Source organism: Cygnus atratus, chromosome 1, assembly GCF_013377495.2.
Source record: "Cygnus atratus isolate AKBS03 ecotype Queensland, Australia chromosome 1, CAtr_DNAZoo_HiC_assembly, whole genome shotgun sequence".
In the NCBI taxonomy this organism is placed as follows: domain Eukaryota; kingdom Metazoa; phylum Chordata; class Aves; order Anseriformes; family Anatidae; genus Cygnus; species Cygnus atratus.
In genome coordinates, this window is record NC_066362.1 from 136317118 (window position 1) to 136331444 (window position 14327).

A 14327-nucleotide genomic window follows, 5' to 3' on the forward strand; every position below is an offset into this window, starting at 1 on the left:
GCAAAGAATTAGATCTGACAAGCTCTATGACAAGCAGAGACTGCTCCTCTCCCTGTTTCATACTTGCCCTTTCTTTTTAGTCACTTCTCCAGCTATCCCAGAACTATTTCAGCATTATGGATTTGATGAGGATGTTAACATTTACTTAAATCTCCTTGCATATTAAGGACAGCAACCTACATTCACAGTTGTATTTAATCTAAGCATTTTATTTCCTTTTTCATTTTAGCATATTTTCCCTAGGTGCTTAATATTTATGATTATTTGAACAAAAATGTCTCTGAAGACAAATTTCAGTCCTGATCTCAAGTCACTGCTGCCCATAAATGAGTCTGGTCTCAAAGAGGGCCACAGGACAGAGGCACTTGGAAGGAGTCAAGGCATGTGAGGTGGTGAGTTATAGCCACCAAACCTCAAGCTGGACTAGCCAGTGAGTAGGGTAAGTATCTTGAGAGCCAGGTGTGTGTCTCTGTGAATGTGGCACAACTCGGGGAGGTGGCTGCTGGAGGAACCAGGAGCTACAGGCCGACTGCCAGAGGGTCCATGGGGCCTGGAGGTCAACTGGGAGACCCATTTGTGTATGTGCCAGGGTGGGGGAAGATGTGTGTGTGTGCCTGCATATCTGCACCTGCAACTGGAGTGGGACTGTGGCTTGGAGGCTCAGATGCCAACAGCTTGAGAGACCTGGGGATCTGGGGAGCAAGTTAAAGCATTGACTGGGTGTCTAAGGTCAGATCCTGCAGGGGCTCATACTGTATATAGGTAAGTAGGTAGATATGTGTATACGTACACATATTTCCCACTAACAGACCTTCATCCTGACCAGCCAGAGGGGAGAAGAGGCCGTTGGTGTTTGTGTGGGTGCTGAGGCTGCCTGCTGATGCTGCTCTACATGGCTGGCCATGTGTGTACGTATGGCATGAGATGGATGTCAAGAGACTGCAAACTGCTATTGCTATGACTAGATTGCTATGACTTTTTAATGCTAGAATACATTGTTCACTCTCTTTCTATCCAGCTGAAAATACCTAGCATCATACTATTTGCAAGTTTTGGGGAATATATCTGAGCTTTTATATTAAGCCTTTTTTTTTTTTTTCTTCACACAAAAGGCTAAAGAGGAGACATCCTATCCGCTGAGATATGCATCAAATCCGGTGACGATAACATCTCATTTTTCTGCAAACCAAACCAAACCAAACTAAAACCGACAACACCTCTTTGCCAAGCACTTCCCTCGAGAACTACCGGCGGTGGGGAGAGGCTGCTAGACGCGGTCGATGCCTCGCCCTCCTCCACTGCCGCCTGCCTCCAAATGGCTCCAACCCACCGCCGACAAACCCGCACCGCCCGCTCCGGGCCTCCCTGGCCGCGGCTCCTCCCCGCCGCCATTATAAGGCCGCCGCTCCGCCCGCCCCTAAGCCGAGCTGTGCCGTGCCGTGCCGAGCCGAGCCGAGCCGAGCCGTGCCGAGCCGTGCCGAGCCGAGCCGAGCCGAGCCGAGGCGGACGTGCGGTGCTGGCCGCGGCCATGGCGTTGAACCCGGTGCTGGGGAAGCTGGTCAGCAAGAGGGTGGTGCTGGCCAGCGCCTCGCCGCGCCGCCAGGAGATCCTCACCAACGTGGTGAGTGCCGCGCCGGCCATTCCTGCGCTGCCGTTCCCCTTCCTGCCATTCCCCTCCCGGGAGTAGGCCAGGCGGTGCCCGAGGACCTGGGGGGGGAGGTCAGTTTACACGTGAATGCCTGAGAAAATAAACTTTAGAGTTGTTGTTTATCTTTGCGATCACGGTTTTCTTCTTAGGGTTTCTCTATAAGCAAGCGCATGTGTGTCGGTTGGTTTATATGCAGATTGATATACGTGTGGATTAAGGCATTCTGCTGAAAGGGAGGTGATCCAGCAAGTGGAAGGCTGGCTCTGACTCATAAATGCCTGCATAACTACTTTTGGCATGTCACAGAAAAGTTTGGGAGGCCTTACTGTGGGCCGAAACAAATAAGAAATGGCCTACCGTCTCCCTTACTTCATGGGACTAGTGTTAGGTGTGTGCAGCGAGGGGAATAAGATCAGTGTCACTTTTTGTTCTCGCACACAGCGATGAAGAAGCTGTATCCCCTCTTTCAGAGCATTTGGCCCGTGGGGGCACACACCGACTTCACCAGTCTGGCTGCAGGAGGCTTTTATATGGCACTTTAGTGTATGCATTATAATGCGTCTAATAGATTGCACAGAGTCATCCTTGTAGGAGAAGTTAGAACATAAATGTGAAGAAAGTATGTTTTTACGAAATACAGAGATGTAGAGAAGCACAGGGGTTCAGACGTGCACCCAGCTATTAGAAGCATAGTGTCTCTGCTGGGTGTAGGAGGTGTACATATGTAATCTGGAGGCAGGAAGCAGGGAGAGTTGTTGTTATTTTGACAAAACCACAGATAACTGGCACTTGGTTTCTACTTATTACATGTATAATAACACATAAACTGCAGGTGGTAAAGATCCTGTAAGCATGCACAACTGTTGCACAAGTGCCATGGATAGATTCAGTGAAAATGCCAGTGGTGGAATAGGGGAAAAGAATGTGAATATACCAGTTCAGAAGTTATTTCTGGTGAGGCTTTTTATTCTGGACTACTTACAAATCATATGAAAAGACAAAACCCTATAATAGAAGCAATTTTTTTTTTAACAACATGAGACTGACTGTATTGCTTTCCTTTCTTTGTTACAGGGCCTGCGGTTTGAGGTAGTTCCATCTTGGTTTAAAGAGACACTTGAAAAGTCATCTTTTGCAGCCCCTTATGAATATGCCATAGAAACTGCAAAACAGAAGGCTCTGGAAGTAGCAAACAGAATGCATGTAGTAAGTTACCAGCTATTTCTGCAGTGAGATTTTCGTCTTTAAATGGTGTGTGTTACAGTGACTTAATTTGCACGTAGTTCTGAGGTGGTCTGTGAGTGCTTTTTCCCCACTTAAAGGAAATGGATATTTTCTGTCATTTGCGAGAGGTGGCATCCCTGAAATTTACTCACCTACTCAAAAGAAGGTCCAGTGCCTGCAGTTCAGGCTTTCTACAAGCAGACATAGCTCGTATATTTTGACAGAAGCGTACCTGCTTTGGCTTGGGATACATAATTGATAGTTCCTTTCAGCAGTCAGGTTTGTGACTACATCTTATCCTGACAGTTGCTTATCACAGGTATTAGTTGACTGAATCCAGTGCTTTGCTGTAGCTTTCATTGAAAAGTAGTTCAATTGAACAGTTGTGACAAGGGAATAATGCAGAATTGATGAGTATAAAGATGCTGGAAGTAAGCAGAAAAGCAAGGCATTCAGCTATAAAGCATTCTGGATAAGGAGACTGACGTTAATTTTAAGAGTGGGAAGCTGATTTGATTTCAGGTTTTGTAGTTAAGGCAACAATTTTGAATCTGAAGTATTGCCAAAACTGGTGGTCCAACTTTTAAAAGTAGCATATCTGATTTCTGCCCTTGTCTGTAAGCAGTGTGAGCACATAAGGCTGTTCTTTACCAGAACCTTTTCAGCAGTCTAGCTGATGAGATCCTACAAAATGTACTGTAATATCTTAATACAAGCCCTAAAAGAGAGGAGTATATTTGTTGAACCTATACTGATGTCGGAAGGGGAGTGTCAGATGCTTTAAACCAACAGAGTTGCCAGATGTCACCATTCTTCAAAGCAAATATTGCATGATCTTCAATGTAAATCGTTATCCAGGTTTCTGCCTACTTCTTTTCAGGGAATGGTGTTCAGAGAATACATTAGGACTGTATTTTCAATGCAAACCTATGAACTAACTTACACTGGGCTTTCATTGCAAAATATGCTGGTGATAATGCTAATTCAGTGGATTTCAAAATGCTTTATTACAAAGGATTTTTTTTAATGATAGCTGGAATTAGTTCTAGTTAACACACATCAACAGCATATCTGCAGAAGAATTGCTTCCCTACAAACTTTTTAATATAATGGTCAGAATTACAGACAAGTTTCTTGTCTACATGTGTTAAATCATAGCTGTGTACCTCATTAACGTGCAAGTGAATCAAAATTCATCTGTAAGACAAGTTACAGTTTAAAGCCAAGAAAGGGCTAGAAGGAATCTTTATATACCCCTACTTAGTTCCCCAAAATGGGCTGTATATGTTTCCTTTTGAGAGAGAGAAGCAAAGCGTAGCTAAAGAAAAAAAAATAGCAATACTTGGCTTAGAAAAATGATTCTAAAGGGTTTCAACTCTGGCTCCAATACACGGGCTACTTCCTTTAAAGGAATTCTAACTGCCACCTTGAAGATTAAGTTGAGCTTTGAGAATGCAGTTAGATCTTTCCTGGATGTGTTTGTTCATCAGTAACGTGTTTTGGCAAAGTTGTAACCTGCTAATAGTCTGCTCAGGCCTCCTTTTTTTCTTTCACTTTCATGGTGTTATAAATGATTACTGTTTTGTAAAAAGTGCAAAAGGAGAAAATGTCATGTTTTCAGGTCTGTGTAGTCCAACCTGTAAACTGGTCAACTTAAGTTTTCTAACATCAGTTTTTTAAGGGGTTTTGTTCTTTCTTCCTGTTTTGAGAAATATATTCTTTCTTTATGCCTTTGCAGAAGCACCTGAGAACACCTGATGTTGTGATAGGAGCAGACACTATTGTGGTAAGAGGCCTTATATGCTTTATCCTTGTTTTAATTTTTGTCAAGTGTAGAAAATCTTTAGGTTTAAAGGTGGAAAATGATTTTCACTGAAAAGTTACACCGGAAGGACGTGTTTTGAGGGTTTTGTAGATGTTTTCCATTTTTTCCTAAACGAAGCAATTTTTGGTATCTTGGGTGCTAGGAACATTGGTACTGTTTTTCCAGACACTAGTATTGCTTAACGGTTGCCTTTGATCCTCTGTAATACGGATTCCTGTGCAATAGAAATTCTGTTCCCAGGTGACTTAGTGTCAAGAAATCCAGATCATGTGAACTGTTTAATGTCATGCCTCACAGGGGGAGCAACTTTAAACCTGTCACCTCCACTGAGACAGTAAACAGTGAAGGTCAGGGGAAGTTGAATTACCTTTTCGAGAGCTTTTTCCGCTGGAGGGTAGCGGTGCTCGACAGTTAGTTAACTGTTCTACCAAAGTATCTGTGCTTCTTGCTCTGCTCGGTAGACTTATTTTGAAGACTTGTCTGAAATCATTGTTTAAATCTTTTGTTTTCTGGCCTCAGTTTCAAGAAAAGTAAGAAGACAGCTCGGTATCTCTGTCTTTCTGTTTTAGACCGTGGATGAGCAGATCCTGGAGAAACCAGTTGATAAGCAAGATGCATATAGGATGTTGTCAAGGTTCGTGCTTTCAAATAAGATTCCAAATATGCCTATTAAATTGTTTTTACAGGAGCTTTATGGGTTCCTAGGTGTATATCAAGAACTCTGGCTACAAATCTTTCAAGAATTTTTAAATATGTCAGTTCTGCCACTAAAAGTTAGATGTGCTTTTATCTTACCCACAACTGGTTATTCTTGTTGCTTCACCGCAGGGAGCTGATAAGAAATGTAACCGTTCTGTTTTCACTTGAGTTAGTTTCCAGAGTCACTTATCACAAGACTTTCTGTATACTTCAGTTGGTACTGGAAGGGAGGATAGGGAGAGATACCATGTTGGGAAAGAGGACAGAAGTGTTTTGAGGCTTGAAGTTTAATGAAAAAGAATTGCATGTATGAGAAGAGTACATAGTGATGTGTGTTCATTGATTGTTTTAAATTGTGCTACCTTGTTTCCTTTCAAAGGAAATGTCCAATGTCATTTAGTTTAAATGTTTTTAGATAAATAATTTGCTAATTACTTTACAATAAGAATGTGGATGTTGATTATTTTTTATGTTCAGAGCTAATACGGTCAATAGAGAATTTATTAGAGAATGGTTGAGGTTGGAAGAGACCTCTGAAAGGTCATCTTACCTAACACCTTTGCTCAAGCAGGGTCACATAATGAAACTAATTACAAGAATGCGTTGAAAAGTAACTCCCGTTCATGGCATGTCTCGCGGTTTTCATCCAACCCAGATGCTGGCTTTTTGGATTTTTAGTTTAACTGAGGAAAAAATCTCTTCCATCATTGTTTTCAATGGATGGGCTGGCAATTTTTAGGCTTCTGTTTTTTTTGTTTTTTTTTTTTTTTTTTCCCCTGAAGGATACTTTTCCATTTTAGGTGAATGGTATCTTGTAGGATTTTTTTCTTCCTTTAAGAAATACCAACTGAATAAAACTAATCACCTTTCAGAGAAGACTGAGATGTGATGAATCCACTAGTCAGTCACTCCCCTCTTGTACGGGGGGGGAAAAACACAAAATGTCTTCCACTTGATCCAGGTGTTTACATTTTAACTCAGGAGTCTGCTAGGGAGAATATAAGGGGCTTGGTGTTTTTTTTGGAGTTTAGCTCTCTAAGTCTATTAGATTTTTTTTTTTTGCACTGATCAGTTAAGCTGATTTTTATACTTTGTAGCATGTCACTAACTTAATGGCAGTAGTTTTTCCTCTCTTTCCAGTAAGTGACAGCAGCATATGTTATTAGTAGGAGATTCCCAGAGGAGTCTGTCTGGCAAGAGGTTTCTCACCACTCTGTTTTTGCTAAAATCATGCCAAGCTTGGTTAGTTCAAAAATAGTACTTTTTTCTTACGAGCTTAGTCTACTGTTGCACACAAATGTCTGTTTTTTTGAAAGTACAGCTGTTCATTCTCTTAATCATGTACATGAAATGCACTTAAAATTAATTTAACTCCTGTTAATTGTGTTCTATATAAACTGGAAAAAATAGAAAAGATAAAAACACATGTATCCAAGGTGTCAGGCTAAAATTTTTCACTCGTGGTTTCATTTTAAAATTAATTATGTTAAATCCTGTGGGGTTTATTAAGAGTGAGATGCTCCTGGTCACATCAAATTATAGCTTGGCCATGAGACTATTCCTTAATTAGTCTCTTCAAAAATGTAAGTTTTCGTAGCATTTATTGTACTTCTGTTGCTTTTACATTTAAAAAAAAAACTTAAAGCCCTCACAATTAATCAGCCACAGTGTGTCACTCTGGAGCCACTATGAGAGAGATCATACCGGCTCAGGATTTCCACGCCAGCTGTCAGCTCAGCTGAGAGTTGGGCTGGGTAAGAGTGAGCATGAACTGTCTTCCTGTACACTCTGCTTTTGTTACTCTAGCTTGCTGTGGGATCCCTGGGGGCCAGGTGTCTGGATGAAATCCATACAAAAGCTTGTTTAGTCCAAGCTGGGTCACCTTTGGGAACAACATAACTGAATGTCTTCAACTTTTATGTTTGGCTTGTTTTGTTAATGCCTTTTCACTTATATTGAAATAAATAAAATTAATTTGTTTAGGATACGTGTCAGAGCCATCAAGGGATATATTTACATGATGGTCTGTTGCGCAGGCTGTGGTAACATAATTATGTAGAATATTTTTACATGTGATGGGTTTCATTAAACTGTTTCTTAATATTGTTTTCCCTGACAGGCTGAGTGGGAAAGAGCACAGTGTTTTCACAGGAGTGGCTATTATACACTGCAGCAGTAAAGGTACATGGGTCATTTTATTAAAACTCAGTACTTTCGTGAGCAATTATTTACATAACGATTTGTACAGGTGAAGAAACGGTGGAAGTTTTTCATATACAGTCTGAATTGGCTTCCTGCTCAAGATGAAAATTACCATATTGATATGTAAATAAAAAAACTCCTCACAAAAGCCATCCTTCTTGTTGCATTCAGTGTTCACACTGGAGGGAAGAAGACAAAATACAATAGACTATAAAAATACCATCTCTGAAAGCTATGAGGCTAACTAAAAGACCAGTGTAAACTTGTGTGAATACTCTATATGAAGTTCGAATAAGGTACTACAGACTGCGGGACTGAACAGAATCTGATTCACACTAACTTTGATATACTTCCCTTTTCAGAAAATAAGGGAGACAAAAGTCTACTTCTAGGAGCTGAGTAAAAATATTAGCTTAGTGCCTCAGTCTTTACTGAACTGTAAAGAGCAATACATCTATATTATTTATTGGATAATTTCTTCAGTAAACGTTTTTTGAGCACCCTAATATTAAAACTTGAGGAGTGTTTGGTTAAGGGATTTCCTCTGATAATTATGTCAAGACTTCGTTAGTGAATATTTTGTCAGGGTCAAGATCTCGTCCAAAACTTCATTTGTCTTTCTGTTGACAAATTCTTTGCGACTTCAATTTTTTATTAGAATGGTTGCTCTTAGCTCTTGTAACAGAAATAAGGTCAGTGTTTCCAATACCCTTATTAATATTTCTACAGTAGAAGGAGTAGCTGCTGGAAAAGAAAAAATGTTGTCAAGTTGTATCTGTAAGTAATGTAGGAAGAATAATAATGCCTTTCATTCTTTACTCTAAGAAGAAAATACAATTGCACGCACTTGCAGTAGTGATGCTAATGACAGCTTATCTCATCTGAAGCTTACAAATTTAAGCCATGGTATATTCAGATGAATAACAATACCTTAAGTCAGCGTATTCCTCAAGTGATTCAATGGAAGAATTTTCTAGAGTACATTTTTAGTTTTAATTATAATGCTGTTGCGAAGTGCCCCATAGATGTTAGATGAAATTTTCATCTTGAGCTGATAGTTTACGTATTAATATGGAACGACATGTATAGGAAGAGAGATTACTAACACTTTTTAAAATTTCTTCTGTGTGATTAAGTGTTTTTCAATTCTTACACCATCAGCAGTTGGATAATATTCTTCTTGTGGTCTGTACTGCAGATCTTCTTCTTTCCTCCCAAAAAATGTCCACTGCTACGGGAATACAGACTAATGATTTGCACAGCAGTAGCGGGAGATGCGACTTTCCTTTTGTAGGAAAGAGTGAATTAATAATAATCACTTTTGTAAGGCTGCTTTCTTTTGAACATTTTTTGGAGCAGCCTTGCTCTGCAGTTTTACCAGGCTTACAGTATACCTGTGCAACACAATGTTGGGGTCCACATGCAGGTGTGCAATATTTTATAGCACCTTGGACATTGTTACAACCACTGCCAGATATAGAGATCTGAAATATTCCTCTTATATCTTGAGAGATGATATGACAATTGTATTGATGGTTGCAGATGGCACTGCTGAATGCCTGAGTGCAGTACAGATGCAGCAGCACATTCGGGCATGTATAACAGCTGTAATTTTCTCTATGATGTGTTATGAGCTGTTTGACAACAGTTACAAAGTTAGAAGGGTGTTTGCAGACTTCTTCATTCTTGTTGCTGGATGTATATGCTAGCAGTTCATAGATAGTTCTGCAAAAGCATTAACTTGTGTGTTGTGCACAGGGAGAGCAGCCTGTTAGCTTGAAGATTTAGCTTGAAGATAGGACTACAAAGATAGAAAATGTAAGCTTTTACAGCTTTCATCTTTTACTGAAAATGATGAGTATGTGCAGGGGGAGGTAAACAGATAAGTTTGCTGTCCCTAAAGAGCATTAATAACCATTTTATAGCTGTAATATTTTTTTTCTAGCAAAAATCTTAAATTAATATGAGGTGAAATGAAACCTATGTTGCTCTCTAAGCTACTATTTTCATGTTAAAAATTTCTGTTTCTAATGAAACTTTTTCCTTTCTTAGGTAATCAGCTAGAGACAGAAATCACTGATTTCTATGAAGAAACTAAAGTAAAATTTTCAGACCTTTCTGAAGAGCTGTTATGGGAGTACATTCATAGCGGGGAGCCTATGTAAGTAAGACCCTGAAGCTAGCTATCAAAATGTACTTGAGAGTAGGTCTGAGGGTATGTTGCTAGCCTCTGGCAGAAAGCATTTTGCCTAGTGTTCTGTAGAGTTTTGCTGCTTCACGTGATATAGCATAGGTGACGCAGTGTGGATATTCTGTCCTTGTCTAGAACTGTAATTCCTCCAGGTAAACTGAACTACCTTTATAGCACACTAATAAATTTGAAAAGTGACGACTGAAACATTCTGGGTTTTATCAAGCACTCATACAATATTCAGGTACCTCTCTGTTAACTGAAGCATTCAGGAAGCTTGGATACCTGAGAAAATGGATAGTTCTCATTATAAAATAGGTGAATGGAATGCTTGTTGTATAATCAAGGTATTGAAGAACTTTACTGAAAGAAGCTAGAACTTAGCTTATTTAACCTATCAAAAAAAGGAAACAGGCATACGATTGATCTAGGTTCACACTGCTTTCATAGCAAGAAACACCAACTTAATTTTCACTTTATTCTTGTGGCCAGCTTAAAATTGTGGCATAAGAACACATGTCTTTTGGCTTATGGCTTTTCTCTACCTTTGCAATGTAATGGCCACTTACAATGTTGATTCCACAGAAGAAATGGGAGTGAGAATAGAGTGCCTAACTGCTTTTAAGGTGAAGTTGACTGGACTGTTTAAAAGAAAAGTAGTTATTTGGAGACAACAAGGTGATGTTACCGAACGTGCTTTTCCCTTTCATTAGCTGCAGCTTCGTGAAGGCAAATCAGGTCATGGTTAGCACTGTGGACTGTGTATCTTGTGATCTTAGGTGGACTTTTGGCTCTGAAGCTTCAACTCTGACTATGTAAGAATATCAATGGGAGTGTTTTTATGCACTCGATTGTGGCATAAATAGTCATGTCCTGCTAAGGAAGGAGGAACCAGTGTAGACTTTGGATTTAAGTGCATGTTTGTAAATGAGGCGTGCTCCTTGAACATGTAAGGTGCCCAGCTTATTAAAGAGGCTGGAATTAATTTGGATTATACATATATTTGGATTATATCTATTTTGGATTATACAGAGAAAAATCATTTTGGCAAGAATATGGTTTATAACAAATTCCTAGTTAGATTTTTGGAAGGCTGTCCTTAGTATGCAGTTGATTTAAAGGGCAAATGACTGGATTTTTAGGAAGAATGTAAGGTCAAAGTATTCTGAATGTTCTCATTATTTCCTCTGGAAGACGAGCTTTAGCAGTGCTGTGATACATCAGAATGGCTCATGAACAGCACTGGGTAATTCAGTTTATTCTGTTAACAGTGTGCGATTGCATAAGTTTGAAGGACCAACAGTTGAGTATCTTTCATTTCTCTCCAGAGCAGAAGTCACTTGGTCTTAATTCATATGATCAAGAGGACAGGAAGCATTTGCTCTGGGCTTGTAAGGGAACAGCTAATGAAGTGCCTTGTAAATATTGTAAAACAGTAAGAAGCCTTTTTTTGTATGTGTGTTTTGTTTTTGTTGCTCCTCCTTAGCCACCCATACAAGTTACATGATTAAGTTCCTGTAGGGTTGTTTTTCTTTTTTACTATTACAATTCAAGTAAACCATTTCACTATCTTATAATGAGGACTTAATTTCATAAAAATCATATAAGACTGCATGAAAAATTAAAAATTTGGCTAATTTTTGCTGTTGAGGATTGGATTGAGTTGTCCTTTTAATATCACGTGTCACTTTTGTTCTTGATATTTTAAATTCAGTCACAGGTGACATGGTCTAATTCTAAATGTATATATCTGCCTTAAACTATGAACCAGGGAGGAGGGAAAAAGCACTATCTCAAGGTAGACTGGGAGGTTATTTAAAAAAAAAAAAAAAAAAAAAAAAAAAAAAAAAAAAAAACAGGCTCCAGCATGTTGTCTGCAGAAAGATAGCTTTTCACTTTGTTTCACTCCTGTTCTTCTTTCCAAGCAAGGATTTCTATTTTTTTGCCTATTGGAAGGGCTTATCTTACTCTTCATTCGGTCAGAAGAGGGCTGGACTATAGTGATCCTAATTATTTTGCGCTTGTGTAATGAGTAGGCTTGGTTTCTGTCAGCCTCTTTGAGCAAGCTGTTTATTTTGCAATCTTTCCCATGTGGAAAAAGTTGTGAATATCCTGGGCAGTTTTTGATAGCTCTGCTTGAATGATGAAATGAAAGTGAAGGGCTCCAGGACTTGGGGAAGAGTGCTCCAGACTCTGAGCTCTACAGTTTCTAACTTAACTATAAAGTAATAAAAAATAGAATATATATGTCCAAGTCTCTTCCCTTGTGTGATTTCTCCAAGAGTTATTTCCCCCAAAGCTATAGAATGTAGAAGCAATTGTCTCTTTCAGGCTTTGCAAATAATTATGGTCTCCCAGCAAGCATATAGCTCAATCTTTTCAGCTCCTATGAGCTGAAAAAAATCTTAAAATCTTACAGGCATGGTGTTACAGAAGTAACGGAAGCTGTATTCTTATGCTAGAATTAACTTATGATCTTGGTTTTAATCAATAACATTGCTATGGTTGACTCCTCTCTCTATGAAAGCTGTTGAACGTTCACCAGAATCCATTAACAGATCTTTTTCTTGCACCTGCCCATCCCTGCTTCTTTGCAAGCTCCTTGCAAATGGAAGCACATCTTTGACTTGTTCCTTGCTGTCAGTATGTTGACTTTGCTTTTCTCAAGAGATAAGAGAATGAATTCTGCTTTTCTGCTTTTCACTGGTGTCAATAATTCTTGTTTGTTCTACAAAATTACTACATATTTAAAGGAACTAAAGGTGGGACTTGTATGATTTGTGGATGTGTGTAGATAACTAATATTGGATATTAGTCTCATAGTCTCAACTGTCTCATACGTGATAAAAATACAAGAAATTAGTGTACAGCTTCTGACCTATTTTAAATGTTTCCTTCACTGAAGATGAACTTGTTCTTTTCTGTCTATTATTGTTCAGTCACTAGCTCAGAGTGTCCAATGTGGTTGAAATTTGCCTGTATTTCAAATAATGTGAATACACAGGCCAAGACACATGTAACTGTCATACATGCATTCTTGCCTTTGGAAATCAACCTACAACCCAACCAAACATCTCTCTTCATCTGTAGCACCAGTAGTACTTGTCAGTGCAGCAGTGGTTTATTTGATTGCTTGCTTTATTTGGACAACTCAGATGTAGTATAACTTTTGTTACCTCTGATTCACTTTTCATAACTCTTTCTCCTCCACTGTTTCATATGTTGTATGGTATTTGTTTTTTATTGTTTTTATTTATTTATAATTTTTTGATTGCTGGATGTTGCACACATACTTGTTGAAATCACGGTTTTCCCTAGAAAGGTCAGTTGCTGAAAAATGTTTTGGCTACAGCCATGATCTTATAGCTTGTCAAGAGGTCTTTAAAGTGAGTTTTTTTTTTTAATACAAATTAACTGATGCTATACGCATTATTCTAAATGAAGTCTCTTACTAGCATAGCACTAACTTTATCATGTTACAGAAGCCAGTCACATTAGCCAGAGCTAGTTATAAGAGCTGTGTATATACTGATGTTTTTTCAGAATTTTTGGTATGGAAGACACTAGCTTAAAAATCAATGGAGCTGTTACTAACTGCATAGCCTTACATCTTTGGACTAGGAGCTGTAGTAGAGAATCACCTGGATGTGGTGTCAGAATGTAAACTTCTGTTTAAAAATAAATGAGGTGACAAATGGTGTTAATATCCTTTCGAAGCGCATGATACCACTGCTTTTGATGCTCAGTTTTTTTTTGCCTACTTGTCAGCATATACCCGAATGACTTCATTCTACTGGAGTACTACTTCATTTTAAAAATAAAAGCAATATATTTAGTGATGAGAGTATTCCTAGCTTAGATGATGTAAGTCTTCAGTATGTTATAAAACAAAGAATACTTTGAACAAGGGAAAAACTATACAGTGGTGCTTAAAATGCAAGATTAAATCCTATTCCCTTGTTTATAATAATTCAGAATCCCATTTGCTGGGATACTGACTCCTTTGCTTTTATTTAGGAGACTACCTGAAAGGCTCTCCAGAAATAAGTTCTAAATTTAGAGAACTTGTTCTCATGAAATCTAGGATGAAAAGTAAATTATCTCTTGTGTAGTAGCCTTCTTTCAAAAGCAGTTTGTAATTGCCTACTATCCAGAGTTAATAGATCTGAGGCTGACTGACCTTTGGTTTCAAAGGTTGCTTACTTAGGCTTTCAGACTCTGGTGTTATCGTATAGTAAATGTACTTCTACCTTGTTCCTTAGATGTGAACAGTAAAAATGTTGGGTCTGTTACAGCTTATCTGGTTGTATGCATTTCCATTCCGCACAGTGGAATTTGCATAATTACACATGAAGACAAATTGGATTCCCAAGGTTACTTTCTGTGGAACACATACCTGTGCCAAATTATTAGTATTATCATGACGTTTAAGAGCACCTTGCATACAACTCTGCATTTCAGAACTGCACAGAAATCAGGCTGACTGAAATAGCAGTGGATTTTATATCTGATTAGGACTTTTTTGATGAAGAGCAACC

General features: G+C 38.8%; 1 protein-coding gene across 4 annotated transcripts in view; it reads left to right on the forward strand.

The window, feature by feature from the left end:
- Window positions 1-1305: 1305 nt before the first annotated feature.
- Window positions 1306-14327, forward strand: part of ASMTL (acetylserotonin O-methyltransferase like) — a 28908-nt gene continuing 15886 nt past the window's right edge. Inside the window, exons 1-6 of one of the 4 annotated variants that reach the window (XM_035542166.2) lie at window positions 1306-1621; window positions 2723-2854; window positions 4611-4658; window positions 5267-5331; window positions 7516-7577; window positions 9651-9759. In XM_035542166.2, the coding sequence (XP_035398059.2) occupies window positions 1316-1621; window positions 2723-2854; window positions 4611-4658; window positions 5267-5331; window positions 7516-7577; window positions 9651-9759 (722 nt within the window). In that variant the 5' untranslated portion in view covers window positions 1306-1315. Of the gene's footprint in view, window positions 1622-2722; window positions 2855-4610; window positions 4659-5216; window positions 5332-7515; window positions 7578-9650; window positions 9760-14327 lie in introns of all 4 variants that reach the window. The other 3 variants (XM_035542164.2, XM_035542163.2, XM_035542167.2) reach the window with 3 other exon arrangements.